This window comes from Neoarius graeffei, chromosome 24 (genome assembly GCF_027579695.1).
Source record: "Neoarius graeffei isolate fNeoGra1 chromosome 24, fNeoGra1.pri, whole genome shotgun sequence".
Taxonomy (NCBI): Eukaryota; Metazoa; Chordata; class Actinopteri; order Siluriformes; family Ariidae; genus Neoarius; species Neoarius graeffei.
In genome coordinates, this window is record NC_083592.1 from 18,975,516 (window position 1) to 19,001,730 (window position 26,215).

Here is a 26,215-nt window from a genome sequence, read left to right on the forward strand (position 1 = left end):
TAACATGACTGGGTATAAAAAGAGCATCTTGGAGTGGCAGCGGCTCTTAGAAGTAAAGATGGGAAGAGGATCACCAATCCCCCTAATTCTGCACCGACAAATAGTGGAGCAATATCAGAAAGGAGTTCGACAGTGTAAAATTGCAAAGAGTTTGAACATATCATCTACAGTGCATAATATCATCAAAAGATTCAGAGAATCTGGAAGAATCTCTGTGCGTAAGGGTCAAGGCCGGAAAACCATACTGGGTGCCCGTGATCTTCGGCCCCTTAGACGGCACTGCATCACATACAGGCATGCTTCTGTATTGGAAATCACAAAATGGGCTCAGGAATATTTCCAGAGAACATTATCTGTGAACACAATTCACTGTGCCATCCGCCGTTGCCAGCTAAAACTCTATAGTTCAAAGAAGAAGCCGTATCTAAACATGATCCAGAAGCCCAGACGTCTTCTCTGGGCCAAGGCTCATTTAAAATGGACTGTGGCAAAGTGGAAAACTGTTCTGTGGTCAGACGAATCAAAATTTGAAGTTCTTTATGGAAATCAGGGATGCCGTGTCATTCGGACTAAAGAGGAGAAGGACGACCCAAGTTGTTATCAGCGCTCAGTTCAGAAGCCTGCATCTCTCATGGTATGGGGTTGCATTAGTGCGTGTGGCATGGGCAGCTTACACATCTGGAAAGACACCATCAATGCTGAAAGGTATATCCAGGTTCTAGAGCAACATGTGCTCCCATCCAGATGACATCTCTTTCAGGGAAGACCTTGCATTTTCCAACATGACAATGCCAAACCACATACTGCATCGATTACAGCATCATGGCTGCGTAGAAGAAGGGTCCGGGTACTGAACTGGCCAGCCTGCAGTCCAGATCTTTCACTCATAGAAAACATTTGGTGCATCATAAAACGGAAAATACGACAAAAAAGACCTAAGACAGTTGAGCAACTAGAATCCTACATTAGACAAGAATGGGTTAACATTCCGATCCCTAAACTTGAGCAACTTGTCTCCTCAGTCCCCAGACGTTTACAGACTGTTGTAAAGAGAAAAGGGGATGTCTCACAGTAGTAAACATGGCCTTGTCCCAACTTTTTTGAGGTGTGTTGTTGTCATGAAATTTAAAATCACCTAATTTTTCTCTTTAAATGATACATTTTCTCAGTTTAAACATTTGATATGTCATCTATGTTCTATTCTGAATAAAATATGGAATTTTGAAACTTCCACATCATTGCATTCCGTTTTTATTTACAATTTGTACTTTGTCCCAACTTTTTTGGAATCGGGGTTGTAAATTTAAGACAAGAATAGGGCTTCTATCACAATTATGTGGTAGCCTACAAAATGACACATTATTTCATTTCGAATTATTTGATTTAGGCTACTATCATGGTGGTATGCAACTGAATAGGATAACCAGTTAGCTGTTGTTAATTTTCACATTTGGGCTCACCTTTCTTGGGAAAGAAATCAGTAAGCAGTTGCTTTCCTTCATCTTGTTTCCTCTGCCTTTCTTGCCTTTCTTTTCTGAAAGCCTGACGATTCTTGTTGGTATAAGAACTGTCTGCTGCGTTTCATGCCGAAGCATGAAAAAATCCGTTGCGCATACAATCAAAAGTCCGCGAGAGGGCGGACTAAACCAATGTGCATTGATAATGGGGGTGTCTGATATAGGTACTATTTGCAGGCTGGGACATACATTTCAACCGATGTATTCCCAGAGAACAATAGGGGTGTTCACACGGCAACTTTTACTCCGGTGTAGCACCGGGGCTGCCCCGGTAGAGCGTTCACACGGTACAAAGTTATACCGGTGCAGCCCCTGAAAGCTGCTTAAACCGGTGCAAATCTAACCCTGCTCGGGAGGTGGTTTAAGAAATTTACTCCGGAGTAAATGCTAGTTTGCGGGGCAGCACCGATATAAAATGGGCCGTCTGAACGCTACAGGGGTAGACTCGCTACGCGTGAGGAGAGTTGATTACATAAGGGTATTGCATAATTTGCATCCTGGTATTTTGCGCTTCCAAAATGGCGAATATCAACAACAACAGAACTGCGTGTCTTCCAGTGTTGCCAGATTTGGCAGTTTTAAGTGCATTTTGGCGGATTTGAACATATTTTGGGCTGGAAAACGTCAGCAATATCTGGCAACACTGGTGTCTTCATCCACGTTGTTTTCCCGGCGCTTGGTGATGCCATGACAACCGGGAAAAAGAAGTACATTTTCACGCATGCGCATATTTCATTTCCGCATTATTACTATCGGAAATGATAGTAATAATGATAGGAAATGATAGTAATAAAGTTTTTGCTACTATAACACAGTCGCAGAAACTGCCGTGTGACCGCAAGTGGGGCTGCACCGGTGCTGACACGCTTCTCTCTAGTAAGCAGGGTTGTGACGTGTGAACGCTGCGCAAAATTTACACCGGTGTAAGATATATCGCAACAAAATACATCGGTGCAGCATCGATGCAAATATGTGCCGTGTGAACACCCCTATTGAATTTGCATGAAATACCATTGACATTATTGAGAAAAAAAAACGAAAGGGGAAAAAATAGACTCCTTTTGGGGACCTCCCAGCCAGGGGCCCTCCCTGTAGTCAGGACCCTGTGAATCAGTCCTACTTTACCCCCCTCTACGACGCCCCTGGGTGTATGTGTGAAATGCTGACACAGCCGCGCACACACAGACCTGTGATAAGGACAAGGGGAGGGGTCGTGCGAGCGGGGGTTTTACATGCACACTTACAAGTGCACTGTCTCTGCAATATCCTGTAATATGCAGTCAGTTTACGGGAGTAGTCTTTCCCCTTCCGAATTAAACGAATTCAATCACAATATTGTGAATCCATTTTCTTTCTTTGTAGGCTAAGTTTATCTCCGTTTATGTTGGTGCATGTGTTCATATATGGTCCGCTTTGTGCGCAAATAGCGTAAGAATATGTCGTTGACGTCACCCCCCATGCAGCGGGGGTGAAAATTCATCACTTCAAAGTGTTTAGTCCCCTACACGCCTAAACTGGGATCGCGGATTAAGTGGTTAGCGTTGACTCGGTGCGAGTCAGGAAGGCTATTACTGGTGCAGCCGCGTCTGTTGATGTTTTTAAAATTGATTTTGGCCGCCGAGCCAAGTACCTTAGACTTGCATTGACGTTTTGTTTTCATGCCGCGGAGCTATTTGTATGTATTTTAAATGTAAAGGACTTGCCTGTAGGTTTGTGTGTGTTGTTTTATGTTTGGCATCTTTCCGGTTGTAACGCGTGTCTGTGAGAAAATTGGAGGGGAGGGTTAACAGGTGGGCACGGGTGCTGATATAGCACAACTGCCCTGGTAATATATCACATGATTTTCCCGTACTAAAGCAACCTTCGGGGCCGTGGTTTTGTGGTTGGCGCAGTTAATTGTTTGAAACACGTTGTCAGACCACCATCACTACTACACACTATATGAAAAATATTTGCCCCCTTGCGATTTCTAATTGCCCCCTTAGTAAACTGTTCCTGGCGCCGGGCCTGGTAATGAATTATAAAATATAGATATTTTTGTATATGGAAAAAGCTGAATCTTATTTGCTAAAATCCAGGAGTTTCTGAGGACATCAAGACATGTGGCCCCTTATTTTAACTCAAGCTGTGTATATATTGTAAAAAAGGTATCACAGCAAAAGCATATTAAAAATGGTTGTTTCAACATTTAAATTAGTAGTTGCTAGATGTTTTGAAATATCAAGCCTTGTACTTGAAATACTGTTATTTCAGATGAATTGATGAAATGTATTAAACATTTGATGTGAATATGCAAATCATATAACTATTAATATTATAAATGTTTGCATGAGAGACAACCATTTTAACTTGTAATTTAAATTTTTTTTCGAGCCCTAAGGGGGGCTCACCCCCCTTTGTAAACACACACACACACCCCATGGCTGCGCCATGCATGTCTGACTTTATCAGACTTTTCAGGTTTTTGAAAGTTTTATACTTGCACCCATGCATTCAGAAATGGCTGTTAAGGGGAAATGTGGAAGTCAAGAAGACCAGGAAAACTCTTAGATAGAAATGTCTATATACTAGGAAGAAAGACAAACCAAACCCCCCGACCCTAAGGACCTGCAGAAAAGTTTAGATGACACAGGAGTGGTAGTGCACTATTCTACTTTGCAGCGTTTCTTGCAACATGATCTGCATAAGAGTCATCAAAATAAAACCTTACCCGTGACCTTAAGACAAAAGTCAATGTCTGAAGTATGCATAACAACTTCTAAATAGGCCAGCACATTTTGGAAACAAGTGATGGGGACTGATGAAGTAAAATGAAACTTTTTGGCAACAGTCACCAAAGTTATGTTTGGAGTATAAAGGAGCAGCATCAGATGAAACACCTTGTGAAATACCTTGCAAACTGTAAAGTGTGGAGCTGGATCTATTCTGCTTTGGGTTTGTGGCAAACTGTTGCCACAAAGCACACAGTTGTATGCCTTTGTATGCTATAGCATTACAGTTTCCCTTCACTCAAGGTAAGAGGGCCAAACCTGTTCCAGCATGACCCTACCCCGTGCACAAAAGCAGTGTTGCACGAAGGTCGAATGACCTGCACAGGAGTATGAACTCAACCCCACTGAATACCTTTCAGATGGATTGGAACACTGTGTCCAGGCCTCCCTGCCCTACATCAGTGCCTGACCTCATCAATGCTCACTAAGGCAAATCCCTACAGCCATCAGGGCTTTCCACTATTGGCCCTTTTCCACTACCCTTTTTCAGCTCACTTCAGCTCGCTTCAGCTCACTTCAGCCCAACACGGCTCGCGTTTCGACTATCTAAGAACAGCACGACTCAGCTCGCTTCAGCCCTGCTCAGCCCCCAAAACTCGCACGGTTTTGGAGTGGGGCTGAAGCGAGCCAAACCGAGCTGAGTGGGGCTAGGGGCGTGAGCAGACACTCCCCTGTGCACTGATTGGTGAGGAGGAGTGTCCTCACATGCCCACACACGCCCCGCGAGCATGCTGGGATCTGTAAACACCGTAAACCCGGAAGAAGAAGAATTACGAGAATTATGAAGCCTTATGCGCCTCGCCTCATCTATACGCTCTTGCCAGTATCTGTTGGCGTTGTCGGTGACAACAAGCCACAGCACCAAGACCAGCAACACTAACGACTCCATGTCCTCCATGTTTATTGTTTACTCTCCGGGTCGTGAGACTACCGCTTAAAAGATCACTGATGTCACTGTTTGCGCCGCCTAACGACATCACCTGACGTCCACCCACTTTCGCTAACTCCACCCAATGTGTCCACCCACTTCCAGCCAGCACGGTTCAGCGCGGTTGTAGTTGAAATGCAACCCCAACAGCCCCACTCAGCTCGACTCAGCCCAACTCAGCACGGCACGGCTCAGCCCAACTCAGCCGCGTTGGTAGTGGAAAAGCGGCATAAGGCTCATACTAGCCAGCCATGACAAATAAGTAGCCAGCCGGGGGGGGGGGGGGATAGCACAAAATAAACTCCTGTGCACGCAGTTCCCAGGATTAAATGTATTTTCCACAGACCATTTATTTATTGCAGGAGAGCATTATTCAAAAACCGTTCATATTATTATTATTATTATTATTATTATTAGCCTAAGTATGCCTGCATAATAGACAAGCTATATTAATTTCTCAGACATTTGCTCTATTATTATTATTATTATTATTATTATTATTATTATTATTACTACAACATATTGCATCTTTTTTATTCATTAGTGTATGCCAGACGCTAATGCACCAATGAAAACTGTGATTTGCGCACCGAAAATAAACAGTAATAGGCTATACAAGCTCACATATTGCATCATGAGGCGTTCCTGGCTTGTAAATCTCTTATTTTCGGTGCATGACACATTCACGCAACTGAGCATGCTATGAATTAACAACGACAACAGTCTGCAGTGGTGGCTACACAAACACTCAGCGAACATTTCTCCATTTGTGTATGAAAATGCACTCCAACGACTCAGTTTGGTTTCATTTACAACCAACGGTGTCTTTTGATGCCAGCATGTAATTGAATGAGAGAAGACTAGTTTACCGGAGACAAAATAAGTGTTATCTCTGCTTCTGTTCCCTCCGATGTCGCCTCCGACGGCCCCGACACACTACTGCCTCCGCCGAGTGTGCGCGCATACACCGCATGTCGGGGCCGCGGATGAGTTACTCTCCCTTGATCAACGAAGTCGGTGGGGAATTTGTGGTTATTATCGGTACAAACAGCGCAAATCACAACTTAAATGAGTGCGGTTCAGTTTGACATTGTCAGTCCATTAGATAAACATTTAATTTTATTAAAATCGAAAATTAATATTTAGAGCCTGTGGGCTACAAAAATAAGTCATTAAAGTAGCCGGCTGGACTTAATTGTGTAGTCGGCTGTATGGCCGGCAGCCGGCGCTTGTGGACAGCCCTGAGCCATGCTCTAAACCAGGGGTGTCCAAACTGTAGCCAATGCAGGCTACATTATGCAGCACTGACAACCACCAATTTTAAAAATGGAGGGAAACAAACCGGGTATAAATGGAGTGACGTGAAGTCTAGGCTTTGTTGGGCCTATATGTGATGGAGGAAATATGACATGAGTTTGATGTGTCTAAGTGAAATAGAACAATCTTAATGTTCTTTTCCATGTTTCTTAAGCTATCACATAAGAAAACCCTTTGCCTATAAAAAAAATAATCCACAGTAATATGTTAATCATATTTTAAGCAATCACTAACTATTTTATGTCAAGAATTTGCTATTCATAATGTAAAATAAGGGGGCGGCACGGTGGTGTAGTGGTTAGCGCTGTCGCCTCACAGCAAGAAGGTCCTGGGTTCGAGCCCCAGGGCCGGCGAGGGCCTTTCTGTGTGGAGTTTGCATGTTCTCCCCGTGTCCGCGTGGGTTTCCTCTGGGTGCTCCGGTTTCCCCCACAGTCCAAAGACATGCAGGTTAGGTTAACTGGTGACTCTAAATTGACCGTAGGTGTGAATGTGAGTGTGAATGGTTGTCTGTGTCTATGTGTCAGCCCTGTGATGACCTGGCGACTTGTCCAGGGTGTACCCCGCCTTTCGCCCGTAGTCAGCTGGGATAGGCTCCAGCTTGCCTGCGACCCTGTAGAAGGATAAAGCAGCTAGAGATAATGAGATGAGATGAGATGAATGTAAAATAAGTTTACTCTCAACGCAATACTTCCTGGTCTCCCCATTCTACAGTGAAGTAGAATAATCTGTTTCTAGAGAAACTTGACCCGAAACACGACACAAAGTGTAGAAGTTTAAATCCTAATGTTGCTAGTTTGTTGTCACAGCAGAACAAGAATATTGGTGGACAAAGACACACATTCATATGAAAACAGCAAACTCTGACATTGTTATAGCAACCATTGGCCGGCTTGCGTCACTTCAGCGTTCCTACTGGCAGTGCAAATGCAAATAGAAAAAAAGCCCTTGACTATATGTAGGTCTTGGGGGAGTTCCCCAGGAGATAGTTTCTTTAAATAAGTCCCTAGATCTGTTTGGTCCAAAAGCACCTATTCAGAGCTATTAATTTTTAAAACAATCAATCTAACGGCACACCATGGCAATAAGAAACACCTGTCAGTTACGTGCTCCAATATATTTGATTATTTGAAAAATAGGTGGGTTGAAACAAAAGGTGTCATGTTCTAAGTTGTTCAACAAATCTAGATGTAAATATCAGAAAATAAAAGATTAAATTCTGATTTCTTGTTGGATATTCATCTTTTGACCTCAAACGTCTTCAGTGTATAACAACAAAAGAACTGGCCTTTCCATTCCATTGCTTTTTGATTGGTCGGCACAGTGGTGCAGTGGTTACCACCGTCACCTCACAACAAGAAGGTTCCAGGTTTGAACCTCATGGCCGACGGGGGCCTTTCTGTGTGGAGTTTGCAAGTTCTCTCTGTGTCTGCATGGGTTTCCTCTGGGTTCTCTGGTTTCCTCCCACTGTTGAAAAGACATGCAGATTAGGTAAAAAATACCCAGCCACTGGGATTGCACAAGCCAGTGCATACTTGGTGCTGGTCCCAAGCCTGGATCGATTGGGGAGGAAGGGCATCCAGTGTAAAAAAACATGCCAAATCAAATATGTGGATCCAGATGAGCTGTTGATCCACTGTGGTGACCCCCAACAGGAGCAACCAAAAGATGATGATTCCAGTGTTTTTGGAGGAGACTGTATGTACAGTGCCTTGCAAAAGTATTCATCACCTGTGGTGTTTGTCCTGTTTTGTTGCATTATGAGCTTGAATTAAAATGGATTTTTGGGGGGTTAGCACCATTTGATTTACACAGCATGCCTACCACTTTAAAGGTGCAATTTTTTTAAATTGTGACACAAACAATAATTAAGATGAAAAAACAGAAATCTGGAGTGTGCATAAGTATCCCCCCCCCCAAAGTCAATACTTTATATAGCCATCTTTTGCTACACTTGCAACTGCAAGTGTCTTGGGGTATGTCTCTATTAGCTTAGCACATCTAGCCACTGGGATTTTTGCCCATTCCTCAAGGCAAAATGGCTCCAACTCCTTCAAGTTAGATGGGTTGCATTGGTGTACAGCAATCTTAAGTTATGCCACAGATTCTCAATTGGATTGAGATCTGGGCTTTGACTAGGCCATTCCAAGACATGTACATGTTTCCCTTTAAACAACTCCACTGTAGCTTTAGCAGTATGTTTAGGGTCATTGTCCTGCTAGACTGTGAACCTTCGTCCCAGTCTCAAACCTGTGGCTGACTTGAACAGGTTTTCCTCCAAAATTGCCCTGTATTTAGTGCCATCCATCTTTCCTTCAGTCTTGACCAGCTTTCCTGTCCCTGCAGATGAAAAACATCCCCACAGCATGATGTTGCCACCACCATGCTTCATTGTAGGGATGGTGTTGGGTTTGCAGCACACGTGGCATTTCCCATGATGTCCAAAAAGTTCAATTTTTGTCTCATTTGACCAGAGAATCTTCTTCCATGTGTTTGGAGAGTCTGCCACATGTTGGGCAAACTCCAAACATGATTTTTTTTTTTAAAGCAATTACTTTTTTTTCTGGCCACTCTTCCATAAAACCCCACTCTGTGGAGTGTATGGGTTAAAGTGGTCCTATGGACAGATACTCCCCTCTCCACTGTGGATCTTTGCAACTCCCTCAGCATTATCATTGGTGTCTTTGTTGCATCTCTGATTAATGCCCTCCTTGCACAGTCTGAGTTTTGGTGGGCGGCCTTCTCTTGTCAGGTTTGTAGTAGTAACATATATTCTTTCCATTTTGCTATAATGGATTTAATGGTGCTCTATGGGATATTCAAAGTTTGGGATATTTTTTATGACCTGATCTATACTTCTCCACAACTTTGCCTCTGACCTGTTTGGAGTGCTCCTTGGTTTTCATGTTGCTTGCTTAGTAGTGTTGCAGAGTCAGGGTCCTTCCAGAACAGGTTGATTTATACAGACATCATGTGACAGATCATGTGACACTTTGATTGCACACAGGTGGATCTTAATCCACTAATTATGTGACTTATAAAGTGAATTGGTTGGACCAGCTCTTATTTAGGGGTTTCATACAAAAGGGGGTGAATACTTATGCACACTCCAGATTTCTGTTTTTTCATCTTAATTATTGTTTGTCTCATAATAAAAAAATAATTTGCACCTTTAAAGTGGTAGGCATGTTGTGGAAATCAAATGGTGCTCACCCCCCGCCCCCCCCCCCCCCCCAAAAAAAATCCATTTTAATTCCAGCTTGTAATTCAACAAAACAGGACAAACACCAAGGGGGATGAATACTTTTGTAAGACACTGTAGGTCAGTTTTAAACATGTGTATGAAAGATAGCCCAAGAATATCAGAAGTACAAATGTTCTGTATTTGTACAGTAATTGTGAAAATTCCTAGAATAACAAAAGAAGACTCTTGTGTGGAGAGGGGTACCTCTCCACAGTACCTCTTTTTAAGAAAGGGGACCGGAGAGTGTGCTCCAATCACACTTCTCAGCCTCCCAGGGAAAGTTTACTCCAGGGTACTGGAGAGGAGAATTCGACCAATAGTCGAACCTCGGATCCAGGAGGAACAATGCGGTTTTCGTCCTGGTCGCGGAACACTGGACCAGCTCTATACCCTTCATAGGGTGCTCGAGGGTTCATGGGAGTTTGCCCAACCAGTCCACATGTGCTTTGTGGATCTGGAGAAGGCATTCGACCGTGTCCCCCGTGGTATTCTGTGGGGGGTGCTTCGGGAGTATGGGGTTCGGGGCTCTTTGCTAAGGGCTGTCCGGTCCCTGTACGAACGGAGCAGGAGTCTGGTTCGCATTGCGGGCAGTAAGTCAGACCTGTTCCCAGTGCATGTTGGACTCCGTCAGGGCTGCCCTTTGTCACCGGTTCTGTTCATAATTTTTATGGACAGAATTTCTAGGCGCAGCCAGGGGCCGGAAGGAATCCTGTTTGGGAACCACAGGATTTCATCTCTGCTTTTTGCGGATGATGTTGTCCTGTTGGCTTCTTCAAACCAGGACCTTCAGCATGCACTGGGGCGGTTTGCAGTCGAGTGTGAAGCGGCTGGGATGAGAATCAGCACCTCTTCCGAGGGATGGGATGAGAATCAGCACCTCTTCCGAGGCCATGGTTCTCGACCGGAAAAGGGTGGCTTGCCCTCTCCAGGTTGGTGGAGAAGTCCTGCCTCAAGTGGAGGAGTTTAAGTATCTCGGGATCTTGTTCACGAGTGAGGGAAGGATGGAGCGTGAGATCGACAGGCGGATCGGTGCAGCCTCCGCAGTGATGCGGTCGCTTTACCGGTCCGTCGTGGTGAAGAAGGAGCTGAGCCAAAAGGCGAAGCTCTCAATTTACCGGTCGATCTACGTTCCGACTCTCACCTATGGTCATGAGCTTTGGGTAATGACAGAAAGAACAAGATCGCGGATACAAGCGGCTGAAATGAGTTTCCTTCGCAGGGTGGCTGGGCGCTCCCTTAGAGATAGGGTGAGAAGCACAGTCACTCGGGAGGAGCTCGGAGTAGAGCCGCTGCTCCTCCACATCGAGAGGAACCAGCTGAGGTGGCTCGGGCATCTTTTTCGGATGCCTCCTGGACGCCTCCCTGGGGAGGTGTTCCAGGCATGTCCCCCCGGGAGGAGGCCCCGGGGAAGACCCAGGACACGCTGGAGGGACTATGTCTCTCGGCTGGCCTGGGAACGCCTCGGTGTTCTTCCCGAGGAGCTGGCCAAGGTGTCTGGGGAAAGGGAAGTTTGGGCTTCCATGCTTAGACTGCTGCCTCCGCAACCCGGTCCTGGATAAGCGGAAGAAGACGAGACGAGACGAGACGAGACGAGACTCTTGTGTGGCTACAGAAAGCATGCTGTGAAATCAGCCAAGTGGTGTTGCTAAGCCTCTTGACTTGTCCAAACTTTTATTAGACAAGTTTCTGTTTCTGTCTTTTTCATTACATTTATTAAATATAAGTAACTCTGCATTAACATTTGCAGAATAATGTTCTTTTAACTTCACAAATCAGCAAAATATGTAATTTTTTGAGGGATACCCAAACTCTTGGGTACAACTGTATGCGTTTTAGAGAGGCACTGTGGCCTGATCACCCAGACCATTTGCAGCATTTTGATTTGTATGATTGCAAATGCATCTCCAACAACAAGGGTAAAGTTTAATAAAAATAAAATAATTTTATCCAAGTAACTGTTGGTTAGTTTTGACTAAAAATATTGATTCAAAAAATGCATTTAATATTATTTAGTTGATAATTACATATTGCCACAGACTGAGCTAAGTAGTGTTGCGAAGCATTTTCATAAACCAAGGAAAACAAAATTTGTATAATTTTCTTAAATAAAGAAACTCACAAAGCCATGTCATCATTCTACCATGGATTTTATTGTTTGTTTGTTTTTTTATGACACCTAATCAATCATGGAATCTCATCACAAGTTGTCATTCAAGATGCATTCAAAGCATTCAAGACACAATTATGTACATTTTACAGTACAAAAGTTTGAACAGTTTAAAAAGCTGGAGCAAATTACAAAACATTTCAATTTAGAAAAATATCTAAAGAAATTATCAAGAACAGAGGCTAAAGTAGACCAAAAAAAAAGAAAAATGTCAATTACAGTTTTGTACATAATTCTGATAACTTCTATATTAAAATATCAGTGTTCCAGTTGGCTTTCCAAGAGGGCAGGGTTCTATTGATCATCACAGGCAATTTTCCATGCATCTAAGGCAATTCTGCATAAATCACTGTAGACAAAGGATCTACCGGTATCATGCAAAATTAGCTATACTGGGCAACGATGCAAGGTAGATTACTTTTGTAAAATAATGTAAGCAAATCTGAAACTTGAGTTAACCGGTTTAATAGCATTAATCATAAATTAATATTGTATAGAACTACACACACACACACTATATATATATATATATATATATATATATATATATATATATATATATATATATTATTATATTATATAATATACTGCCTTGGGCTGAGGTGCTGTTAGCATGGCTGCCCAGTGCTCTGGGTATGTGTGTGTGCTCATTGCTCATGTGTGTGCATGTGTGTTCACTGCTTCAGATGGGTTAGAAGAAACCTTTATTATTATTGGTCACATGCACACTTCAAGCACAGTGAAATTCATCCTCTGCATTTAACCCATCTCAAGCAGTGAACACACACACACTCAGAGCAGTGGGCAGCCACACCAAAGCGCCCAGGAAGCAGTCAGGGGTCAGGTACCTTACTCAAGGGCACCTCAGCCCAAGGCCGCCCCACATCAACCTAACTGCATGTCTTTGGGTTGTGAGGGAAACCGGAGCACCCGGAGGAAACCCACGCAGACACGGGGAGAACATGCATACTCCACACAGAAAGGCCCTCACCAAGGCTGCTTGGTTCGAACCCAGAACCTTCTTGCTGTGAGGCGACCGTGCTAACCACTACACCACCGTGCCGCCACAAATTTCACAACTGTGTGATGAATAAAGTTGTGCTTTTTTAAGTGATTGTCTCTGCAACAGTTTTACACAATGTATACATTCAGGAATATAATTTCTATACTTTTCTATTTTTTACTATCAGTTTTATTAATCTCTAAAGAATTTCTGCATTCAGCTGCAAACCTGCTGAGAATAAATTTAATAACTTGAGGGTTTTTTTTTTTCTAAACAGGCTGACTAAGATTTTGCAAAGCAGTACAGGCCATTTTGTATAAAAACTAACTAATTCTGAATGTAGACTTTGCTGCCAATTAACATCTCTGTTTGTAGCAGGAAAAGTATGTTGTATTACATTTAACATTACATTCCTGGTTAATACAATATTATTAAAGAAAAATTTAACATGCCGAATGCTGATCAAGTCAAGTTTATTTGTATAGCACTTTTAACAATAAACATTGTCGCAAAGCAGCTTTAGAGAATTTGAACGACTTAAAACATGAGCTAATTTTATCCCTAATCTATCCCCAATGAGCAAGCCTGTGGTGATGGTGGCAAGGAAAAACTCCCTCAGATGATATGAGGAAGAAACCTCGAGAGGAACCATTCTCAAAAGGGAACCCATCCTCATTTGGGCAACAACAGACAACATGACTATAACATTAACAGTTTTAACATGAAGTCTGTTTCGTTTCATTTCATTTATTTGATTAGGACATTGCACATTAATCAATACATCAGTAAAAAACATCAATATAAATATGCCGGAGTTAGCATAATTGCTAAATTTCATCCATTATCCGTTGCAGGTATCATAAACCAAACAACAATAAAACAAACAATACAACATCACAGAACATGCAGACATTATACTCATACATCACAAACACAAAATACATATAAAAGTACAGAAAGTAAAACCAAGTTCACAATATACACCTGGAAATTAAGATCATTAATGGGAGCAGGTCTGACTTATCTTCAGCCACTGTTTAAGGGTCATTTTGAAGGTGTTGATGTTGTCACACAGTCTGATATGAGCTGGCAGTGTATTCCAGGACTGCGTTCCTCTAATGGACACCACCATTTGGCTGAATTTAGTTCTACGCCATTTCACTTCACAGTCCCCTTTTGTCAGTGCTCTTGTGTTTACTCGTGAAGATTTTTTTCTTTATGAAATCCTGTAATGGTGGAGGGGCTAGTCCATTCAAAACCTTAAAAATGAGACAGACATCTAAAAACAACTGGTAACTATCAAAGTCCAATATTTGGTATTTCTTAACAATGTTACAGTAGTGGTGATCTTTGGGCTTTTTATCAAGAACTTTAAGTGTTCTCTTGAAGAGAGACTTAATTGGTTTTAAAATGTTCTCTGATGTGTGTGACCATGTAGTGTAACAGTAGGAAATGTGAGTAAATATCATTGCATGCATATAGGTCTTTGCAGCCTCCATGGGTAGGATGATGTTATAAACTCTTCATTGATGGAAACTTGAGTGCAAAACTGTTCATGACAACTGCAGTCCTAAAGTTCATAAGTTTTGATGTTCCATCAAAGACAGACAGCTTTGATTAGTCCACTGCCAGGTTTCCACATTCAAATAATCAGTCGATTTGTGCAAAATTTTTAAACACATTAAACTAATTTAAAGGAAAAGTTTGAAAGATGATAAAGAATTCATTAGTGCTGACTTGTCAGTGTTGAACTAGTAAATTTAGCTTTGATCATATGTCTGTACTTTGCATAAATCACCGATAACATGGTGCTTTGGTTAGTTTTAATTAATGTTACTGCAAAAATATTAGAGAATATAGATCCGTAAATCATCACCTAAAATGAAATCATGGGCCAAATATAGACAAATAACATTAAGCCTATTTGTGTACAGCAACCAAACTGTAAAAATCTAACATTTAGATTTATTGCTGTATTATAATATTAATGGCAGACCTGACAGTTAGGCCTATTTAAAATTAATAATTAAATGGTTGCAATCCCACTGCAATTAGCTTCGAGAAGGTCTAATGTTAGTTAATACTACTAATAATAGTAATACTAATAGCATTAATTGATAAGTAATATTAGTCCGTGATATTAATGTTAGATTAGGTCTAGTCTATCACGTTAATTTTAACATTAGTGACTAGATTTTCTATATATCTACAACCCCGATTCCAAAAAAGTTGGGACAAAGTACAAATTGTAAATAAAAATGGAATGCAATAATTTACAAATCTCAAAAATTGATATTGTATTCACAATAGAACATAGACAACATATCAAATGTCGAAAGTGAGACATTTTGAAATTTCATGCCAAATATTGGCTCATTTGAAATTTCATGACAGCAACACATCTCAAAAAAGTTGGGACAGGGGCAATAAGAGGCTGGAAAAGTTAAAAGTACAAAAAAGGAACAGCTGGAGGACCAAATTGCAACTCATTAGGTCAATTGGCAATAGGTCATTAACATGACTGGGTATAAAAAGAGCATCTTGGAGTGGCAGCGGCTCTCAGAAGTAAAGATGGGAAGAGGATCACCAATCCCCCTAATTCTGCGCCGACAAATAGTGGAGCAATATCAGAAAGGAGTTCGACAGAGTGTAAAATTGCAAAGAGTTTGAACATATCATCATCTACAGTGCATAATATCATCAAAAGATTCAGAGAATCTGGAAGAATCTCTGTGCGTAAGGGTCAAGGCCGGAAAACCATACTGGGTGCCCGTGATCTTCGGACCCTTAGACGGCACTGCATCACATACAGGCATGCTTCTGTATTGGAAATCACAAAATGGGCTCAGGAATATTTCCAGAGAACATTATCTGTGAACACAATTCACCGTGCCATCCGCCGTTGCCAGCTAAAACTCTGTAGTTCAAAGAAGCAGCCGTATCTAAACACGATCCAGAAGCGCAGACGTCTTCTCTGGGCCAAGGCTCATTTAAAATGGACTGTGGCAAAGTGGAAAACTGTTCTGTGGTCAGACGAATCAAAATTTGAAGTTCTTTATGGAAATCAGGGACGCCGTGTCATTCGGACTAAAGAGGAGAAGGACGACCCAAGTTGTTATCAGCGCTCAGTTCAGAAGCCTGCATCTCTGATAGTATGGGGTTGCATTAGTGCGTGTGGCATGGGCAGCTTACACATCTGGAAAGACACCATCAATGCTGAAAGGTATATTCAGGTTCTAGAGCAGCGTATGCTCCCATCCAGACGACGTCTCTTTCAGGGAAGACCTTGCATTTTCCAACATGACAATGCCAAACCACATACTGCATCAATTACAGCATCATGGCTGTGTAGAAGAAGGGTCTGGGTACTGAACTGGCCAGCCTGCAGTCCAGATCTTTCACCCATAGAAAACATTTGGCGCATCATAAAACGGAAGATACGACAAAAAAGACCTAAGACAGTTGAGCAACTAGAATCCTACATTAGACAAGAATGGGTTAACATTCCTATCCCTAAACTTGAGCAACTTATCTCCTCAGTCCCCAGACGTTTACAGACTGTTGTAAAGAGAAAAGGGGATGTCTCACAGTGGTAAACATGGCCTTGTCCCAACTTTTATGAGATGTGGTGTTGTCATGAAATTTAAAATCACCTAATTTTTCTCTTTAAATGATACATTTTCTCAGTTTAAACATTTGATATGTCATCTATGTTCTATTCTGAATAAAATATGGAATTTTGAAACTTCCACATCATTGCATTCCGCTTTTATTTACAATTTGTACTTTGTCCCAACTTTTTTGGAATCGGGGTTGTATATCTAGAGTCTAGATCTATCTGTCCTAACTTTTTGATTGAATTTGTTCAGTCCTACAACTTCTAGATCTACTTACGTTATGGCAAACAGAGATGCCAAGTTCTCTGAGCCCCTTGCAGCTTTTTCTTTTTTGTTCTTTTTAGACTTGCGTGTACTTTGCTTCACTGACTCATTCCACACACACACACACACACACACACACACACACACACACACACACACACACACACACAAGAACAAGAAGGCTTTATTTATCACACGTATACTCAAGCACAGACTTAAGCACAGTGAAATGTCTCCTCTGCAATTAACCCATCTGAAGCCATGAACACATATACGCAAACACAAGTGAGCAGTGTGCGCACACATATGCCCAGAGCAGTGGGCAGCTATGCTACAGTGCCTGGGAAGCAGTTGGGGGTCAGGTTCCTTGCTCAAGGGCACTTTCGCCCAACCTTCAGGCCATGGCTGCCCATGTTAACCGAACCATATGTCTTTGAACTTTGCATCTAAAAAAATTAGAATGTCATGAAAAAGTTATTTTTTTCATAATATAATTCAAAAAGGTAAACTTTCATATATTCTATATTAATTACACATACATTGAAATATTTCAAACCTTTTTTCTTTAATTTTGATGATTCTGACTTGTAGCTTATGAAAATCAGAAATCCACTATCTCAAATTATTAGAATATTTCCTATGATCAATCAAAAAAAAGAATCTACAATACAGAAATGTCCAACTTCCAACAAGTATGTTCATTTCTACACTCAATACTTGGTTAGGGCTTCTTTGCCACAAATTGTAATCAGTACGGAATAGCATGTTGGCGATCAGCCTGTGGCACTGCTGAGGTGTTATTGAAACCCAGGTTGCTTTGAAAGCAGCCTTCAGCTTGTCTGTATTTTTGGGTCGGGTATTTCTCTATGAGGGTCAGATCAAGCAAGTTGGCTGGCCAGTCAAGCACAGCAATATCATGGTCAGCAAACCATTTGGTAGTGGTTTTGACACTGTGGGCAGGTGCCAAGTCCTGCTGGGAAAGGAAATCAGCATCTCCATAAAGCTCATTAGCAGATGGAAGCATGAAGTGCTCTTAAATCTTCTGGTAGATGGCTGCATTGATTTTGGACTTAATAAACGACAGAGGACCAACACCAGCAGGTGACATGGCACCCCAAATCATCACAGACTGCAGAAACGTCACACTGGACTTCAAACATCTTGGATTCTGTCTCTCCACTCTTCCTCCAGACTCTAGGACCTTAATTTCCAACTGAAATGCAAAATTTACTTTAATCTGAAAAGAGGACTTTGGACCACTGAGCAACAGTCCAGTTCTTTCTCTCCTTAGCCCAGGTAAGATGCTTCTGACGTTGTCTCTGGTTCCGGAGTGGCTTGATATTAGAAATCCAACAGTTGTAGCCCCTTTCCTGAAGATGTCTGTGCATGGTGTCTCTTGATGCACTGACACCAGCCTCAGTCCACTCCTTGTGAAGCTCTCCCAAGTTTTTGAATCAAATTTTCTTAACAATCCTCTCAAGGCTGCGGTCATCCTTGTTGCTTGTGCACCTTTTCCAGCCAGTCTTTTCAGCAATGACCTCCTGTGGCTTACCCTCCTTGTGGAGGTTGTTGTTGATTGTCTTCTGGACAACTGTCAAGTCAGCAGTCTTGCCCATGATTATGGTTGCGTGTACTGAACTAGACTGAGATACATGGTCTTTACACTGTTTGAATAGTCAAGTCAAATTTATTTGTATAGCGCTTTTAACAATAAACATTGTCGCAAACTCGAAATTAAATATTCTAATATTTTGAGATACTGGATTTTTTATTTTTATGAGCTATAAGCCATAATCATCAAAATTAAAACAAAAGTCTTGAAGTATTTCACTTTACATGTAATTAATATAGAATGTATGAAAGTTTACCTTTTTTGAATTACATTATGAAAGAAATGAACTTTTTCATGATATTCCAATATTTTGAGGTGTGTGTGTGTGTGTGTGTGTGTGTGTCTCTCACTGAGTGTATGAGCAAAATATTTGCAAGGGCACAAAATCAATCTGAATAGAATAATCAAAATAATATTAATAAATAAGCTAAAATAATCCAGTTCTTCCACAAGACTTGAAAGTTAAGCTTGAGTCAGCTTAATTCATTGCAATTTCAAAGAATAAAAAAGGATAAATTACCATTTCATTGCAACTTTTCCTCAAGCAATTCCAAAATGGTTATGGACTTGTTATATCATTGTGACTGTAAGAAAGCCCAATACTAAAGTATTTTAGTACCCGGCTTATAAGTATGAAAACAAAAAGTAAGAAAAAAGCTCAAAACTAATTCTGTTAGTGACCTGGATGCATGCGTGAGTCAGGGAATCCTGCAAAAACTACAGGGTCCTGAGTTTTGCGTTTTTTTCTGCCAGTATATCTTCTTGGGAAATTTTATGAAGGAAAAAAAACAAAACTGTCATGAATGTTTTCCATAAAATGTGTTGGTAAATAATCCCATGGTATTTTTTTTTAAAGCAAGTTAAAAATAAGCACTGGATAAAAAAAAAAAAAAACATCTACCTTGCGTCAATAAAGATACAAATTTTGTTGTTTGGTGGTCAAGTGTTTGAGGTGTTACCGTGCATGTATGATCGGGTACCCTGTGGTGGTAAACGTCATTCAGTTGCAAAAGCCATCAAAAATCAGGTCAATGCATTACCATATTCTCTTATGTATGAAGCGCCGCACCAGTCCGCTAATAAGACAAAATGGTCATATGCTAATAGTGTGATTGGACAACATGTGTTACTTCCACTAGAAGTTGGCAACATTTGTTACTCATAAGGGTTCAATTTCTTTCTGTGGTGAAACGTTTGTCAAGGGCACTTTTATGAGCAGGACACATAGAAATTTAGGCATGGTGTTGGTATTTGAGGGCAGGGTGTAAGTTCTGGAGGACAAGGTGTGGTGCCCTGGTAAAATAAACTGTCTGGAACACTGAACTGAGTTCAGATCATTGTTGTTATTTTAGACATTATATACACAACTATCCTGGAAACAACTGAAAAGCCAGTCCAGTTGTGGTGACAGGGAGATTAGTGTGTTACTTCCAATATTGCACAGCACCATTTAAATAACTAAAGCTGTTCTGAAATTGTGACCTCTTGTTTTTTCTAAAAACAGTGGAGTAATATACGGTACATTTTTCATCTTTCTGTAACTTAAAATGTGACTTTGTCAAGCAATTACACTTGTTAGCAAGTTACTTATATGAACACTTGCATGCAATTGTTTACTTTGCCAGCATGTGTGCACACAGATGCATTCATCACATGTTTGTGTTTCTCAGGTGGAGGGTGACACTGTGACATTTTCCTTTGAGATGAGAAGTGGTCGTGAACACAACACACCAGACAAAGCAATGTGGGGTTTCTCCTGCACTGTCCGAGCACAGGCAAGCACATTAATATCATTCATTCATTCATTCATTCATTCATTCCAAAAGATTCAAATGTCATGGCAAAGCATTTATTGTGAAGACAGGATAAATTAAACCAATTTAGAATCACTGTGGCTATTAATATAACTACTAAAATGAAACTGTTTTTCTATTTGTAGTTTTCCTTGTCTCAGATTCCACATCCAAGTATTGTGAAATAATGTTTTCTTTGGTTGCTGTATAATAGTGTGTGCAAAAAAGGAAAATGGTGATTTTAAAAAGTATTCACCCCTTTTAATTATAAGACTAGCTTCAAGTTCATACAACACATTACCTTGCTAATTTCTGTGTAAGAAATATGCATCACTTCACTTGGATATCACTTTGTGAGGTGTAGCAGTATGGTAGAGATTTTCGGATAACAAATCAGAATAAAGTAGCCATCAATACATCTTGGAAGGGAACATTTATAACCTTGGTGTGTGTATAACCTGTTTACAAAAGCCCATGGAAACTTCTGGTTTTTAGGATCTTTTCCCCTGTTACAGGGTCAGGACTAAAAATGTTATTGATAGTATGATGAATTTAAGAAAAGAAAAAAAAAGGATTGGACACATCCTGTCCTAGCCTTCCACCTAGTGATTTATCCCTGTTTATTAAAGGTCCCATGGCATGAAATTTTCACTTTCTGAGGTTTTTTAACGTTAAAATGAGTTCCTCTGACCTTCTTAAGTCACCCCAGTGGCTAGAAATTTCATAATGTGTAAACCAAACTATGCCCAACATTTGAGAATGGCGCGTCAAAACGGCGCGTTGATAAACTCTTCCCTTTACTACGTCAGCAAGGGAGATGATCCCCACGCACCCCCCTCTGGATTCCCACCCACTGTATGGATTGCCCGCCCAGCTCAAAAGTTGCCACCAAACATGGAAGTTGCGCTGTACATGGATGTGACAACACAGAAAGGAGTCTGTTTTTACTGCCGACGGGAGAGCCCCTGAAGACGCAGTGGCTTAATTTTATTTACTCCAATAATACACCGTCGAGTCTACCTAAGACGGTGTATGTTTGTCGGAAGCATTTTCCTGATGAATGTTTCCACAACTTGGGACAGTACAGGGCAGGTTTTGCACATCAACTGTCACTGAAGCCTGGGTCCGTACCAAGCATCCCTGCCGCATCAGCCACAAACAGCGAACAAGTAAGTGTATAACTGTTAAGTCGTTTTGCCGTGTTTTAAAATCGGTGCCACGTTAGCCTTGCAATGGCTACATTAGCTGTGCAGCTAACCGCTTCCTGCAGTTAGCCAGGTACTCTGCGCTACAAAACCAAAAAGCATGCAGCATGCTCTGTTAAACTGAGTTTAGTCTGGAAATTGACTGTAACTTATGAGCTTATGTTTTACCGTGTTTTAAAATTGGTGCCACGTTAGCCTTGCAATGGCTACATTAGCTGTGCAGCTAACCGCTTCCTGCAGTTAGCCAGGTACTCTGCGCTACAAAACCAAAAAGCATGCAGCATGCTCTGTTATAATAGCCAATCAAAACAGTTTTTACAAAGACACCCACATTCTTTTTTTTAAGTCACTCGTTCATTTTATTTGTTTGTTTGTTCAGTAAAAACCCAAACATTTGTTGAATTTATTTTATTTCCTCGCATCGCACCTTAATGACGTCAGCGCGCGGTATTTTTCCCTTCGCGGTTTGTTCCTTCTCTCTCGCCATAGAAAGACACCCACATCCGCTTGTTCTGACCCACTGGAGGTAGTGTCACAGTGCTGTTAGCCAATCAGAGGTAACACGTTTACATGTCATGAATATTAATGATAAGACCCGCCCCCACCCTCTACCCTTCCCCGCCTCCTGCTTCTCATTAGCAAAACGACGCACTGGGAAAAGCGCTGAAATGGGGCTTTCTCCCAGGAGGCTATATCTACGTGCCGAGGGTTCATTTCGAGAAAGGCTGCGGATATAACATCCGGAAGCCTCCACGAGCCCGTTTAAAGCATCAACAAACCACCATGCCATGGGACCTTTAAAAATGACAAAGCAGATAATGACTAAATTACTTTTCACAGCTTTATGGTGTTTTAAAGCTCAAGTTTTTAGTTTAAAATAGTTTGTGTGTATTGTTCTCCTCATTTGTGATCTTGATTGTGCAATTTTTGTGCATTTGGCCTTTTGTTTCAGGAGTCATCAGAGGATGTCTCTGGGGGTCTTCCTTTTCTGGCTGACCTTGCTTTGGGTCTCTCCGTTCTAGCTTGTTCCATGTTACGCATACTCTACAATGGCCCAGAGATCACACGGGAGGAAGAGGCTTGCCATGACCTACTCTGCTCTAAACTCTTACAGAGGTACCCTGAGCAAATATGTTGCTGAGTTTTCATCTGTTTAATTCTTGTACTGTTTAGTATAGATGAAAAGTATTTTTCCTTACATTTATACCTTTTGTTCTTAGATGCCAATGGCAAGTAGAAGCTAATGGTGCCATCTCTCCAGCTCTTACTCCCTCTCCTTCTCCGCTCCCACTTACCATTGATGAGGACCAAGAGTTTACCTACCCCACAGATGTTCTTATTCCCCCAGCAGGCTTCATTCCTGGTGTTTACTGTGATCTACCACGAATCCGCTTACCCCCAGGAATAATGGGCCGTTTAAGGGAGCTCTCTGGCAAGGCTCGTCCACAGTTCCGCCCCAGCATCAAGTAAGCACTGGAGCTAGACTGGGTCACATTCTTGACTTCATGCTCACTGAAAATGCCAATGGCAGGCAAAAGCTACCTGCATCTATGAGCCATCTATGGCATCTATGAGCCATCACTCTTTTTTATGAAATGAAACAGATTCTCTGCTTTGGCTTGATAGATATCATTAATTTTAGAATATGTCCAGGTTGGTGTCATCTGTTTGTTAGCCCAGCAATGTGCACTAGGCTTACGTACATACTCTCATAGATCATCAAAGAATCCCTATCTGATTCCATCTATGGTATAAATAGTTTAGTTTATAATAGTTGGGGGCCAAGCAGTGAAGCTGAGTAGACACCTATTGTGTTTCCACCATTGGATTCCTTGGTACTCCCTGTTGTCAGTTTACATCATTTTTTTTTTTTTAAATCAAGAACACTTCCAGTAAGTTTTCACAGGCCACATATTTTATCCAGTCTTTATGAAATTTGGCAGAGGTAATGTTTTGATGAAGCCTCACAAAAGTTTTTTTTTTGTTGTTGTTGTTGCCTTTTTAGATTTGTGAAAGTATTCACCCATTACAGCCAGTCAAAATCAGTGGTGAAGCCACCAAACTGGAAGTTAGGTCATATTGGAATTTGGGCAGTATCTATTTGTTCATACCATTCTGACATTTTACTGGGTTATACGGTACAAAACATTATTTGTATGTTAATAAATAAACAAAAGCTGAGCTGCTGGTGATGAGTCATTGTGACATGTGGTACTTATGGCCCACAGAATAATGAATAGATTGGAAATAAGCGCCTGTCTTCCATCGATTAGCATACTTTGTTGGAGGACCCGATGACACTGCCATGGTGGATATGAATACACCAGTGTGCTGAACTATATGGGGCCCTGGAAGGTACATGGAGGAAAAAAAAAGTACTTTTGCAAGATCTCTTTATTTAGGTCCTTGTATTTCTGGGTCAGTTCAGCAACAGGGAAATGTGGAGAATAAATGCATGTCAACAAAATGCAATAAGCAAAAAGGTGTTTTGATTAATGTTGATGTTTACCTTAAAAAAAAATATATATATATATTCTTGTCTAGTAATACCATGTGAGATCCCACGGCTGAGACATACCGGTAGCAATTTGTCATCACCTTAATTGATGTGGCCACCATATTGGATTTTAACAAAAATTATTGAAAAAAAAATCGCAGACCACAAATTTTGTCCAATCTAAAAGTTGTCAGACTAATTTTTTTCTTTTTTTTTTTAATTCTCAAAAGCGTTCAACCATTACAGCCTATTTAATTAAGTGGCTAAATAGGACGTGAGCTTATCTCTTTGCCAATCTTTGGTCACCTGATGTGAGTGAGCCATGCCTGTGACAAAATATGACGTTTCCATGACAGCTATGCCTTGTTGCGATGCTTGGCACCCATAAATTTTAAAACTTTGAATTTTGAGTGTATTTTTGCATAAAATATACTTGTTTCACAGGTCTATTTAATTTAGGAATAAAAAAGAGAATGATGCATAAAAAATGCACTTGCTGTTGCATTACAATACAATATGGGAAATGTGCTTAAATAAATAACTACTAGTGTCTGAGTTAGATTTTTTTTTCTTTAAAAATGTTCTTTAAAATTCTTGAAAAATGTTTGATGCCAAGAGGTGACTATGTTTTTGCCAAAAGGATATGAATGCATGTCCTTTGCATTCATAATTGGATTGGCCAGTCCCGATTAAATATCTGTTTGTGTATTTGTGTTCTAATTCTTTTTTTTTCTTTTTCTAAATACTACAACATGATTTGAATTTTCAAATCAGAAGCTGTGGATTTAAGATAGGTTAAAAAAAATGTAAATTACCAGTGCACTGCATCTTTTATGAATAAATAGGGTTCCAGTGAGTTTAGTATATGAGAGTGCCCCAAGTGATAAAAATGTCTCCCACTGGTCAATAAAGGTCTCCACAGTGCTGAGTCCTGGGTATGACTTTAAATTGCAACCAGTGGTGAATCTCAGGTCTGGGAGGACTTGAGTATCAGGGAAAGTGGAGTTACCCCTTAATCACCATTGCTCCCAGGTCCGCTCTGACCCGGAGTTGTGGCACCTGCCTGGGTTCCAGCTATGAGTTAAATAATACATCACCAATAAGGCGCTGGCAGCAGGGCACTTTTTGATGCAATGTGGCAGATGAACACAAAGGGTCAATGGCACACTACCAGATGGCATGGGGAAGACCCACTCAAATGGCCAACAGATGGCATTCCTTGGCAAGTCAGTTGTCACTGCGGAGCAGCTTCCATACCTGTTAGGTCTGTGGCACTTTTGTGCACCACTTGGCATCAGGTCTGGAGGTCCAGAGAGACAAATGATGGGGGCACTACATTGTTTGTCTTACCTTACTGTGCAAGGCACTTCATGAGGAGAAGAGAATAGTATACGAGAGCTCATGAGGCTGGGCATTCCATGGCGGCTCGGCTGGGCCATTCGTGCTGCTGCTGCGGACGGCTCTGTCATTCTGGTGTGGGCCTCACGACTCATCTGCTGGCGTGGATTTAAGGGAGGGGGCGCACCCGCCACCCCCCATCAAAAAAAAAAAGTTTTAGTACATGGCTACTTGGAATTGTGACTTGATTGTATTGCAGATACCGAGATATGCTCACAGTTTTTTAATTAATAGGGTTTAAAAATAGATAAATAGATTAGATTAGATTAGATTCACTTTATTCATCCCACATCGGTGAAATTCATGTGTTACAGTAGCAAGAAAATGTCATACATACATATAACAAATAAAACTGAAATAAAAATTAGACAAACGAAAGATTAAATACAGAGGGCTATTTGCATTATCTACCGTGAAAAAGTATAGAAATATTGCCTTATTGAGAGGCTCAGAAAAATTGCACATTACAGGTAGACTCTGTGTGTGTGTGTGTGTGTGTGTGTGTGTAATATGTATGTATGTATGTATGTATGTGTAATATATATATATATATATATATATATATATCTCATCTCATCTCATTATCTCTAGCCGCTTTATCCTTCTACAGGGTCGCAGGCAAGCTGGAGCCTATCCCAGCTGACTACGGGCGAAAGGCGGGGTACACCCCGGACAAGTCGCCAGGTCATCACAGGGCTGACACACAGACACAGACAACCATTCACACTCACATTCACACCTACGGTCAATTTAGAGTCACCAGTTAACCTAACCTGCATGTCTTTGGACTGTGGGGGAAACCGGAGCACCCGGAGGAAACCCACGCGGACACGGGGAGAACATGCAAACTCCACACAGAAAGGCCCTCGCCGGCCCCGGGCTCGA

The 26,215-nt window shown here is 41.3% G+C and overlaps 1 protein-coding gene across 11 annotated transcripts in view; it reads left to right on the plus strand.

The window, feature by feature from the left end:
* LOC132872214 (probable E3 ubiquitin-protein ligase HECTD4) overlaps positions 1 to 26,215 on the plus strand; it is an 868,395-nt gene that overhangs the window by 394,433 nt on the left and 447,747 nt on the right. For all 11 annotated transcript variants that reach the window (XR_009651396.1, XR_009651397.1, XM_060906858.1 and 8 more), the window contains exons 23-25: positions 20,108 to 20,212; positions 22,388 to 22,551; positions 22,656 to 22,901. Coding sequence is in view for 9 of the 11 variants with exons in the window: in XM_060906858.1 (XP_060762841.1) it covers positions 20,108 to 20,212; positions 22,388 to 22,551; positions 22,656 to 22,901 (515 nt within the window). In the remaining 2 variants the exon portion in view is untranslated. The remainder of the gene's footprint in view (positions 1 to 20,107; positions 20,213 to 22,387; positions 22,552 to 22,655; positions 22,902 to 26,215) is intronic.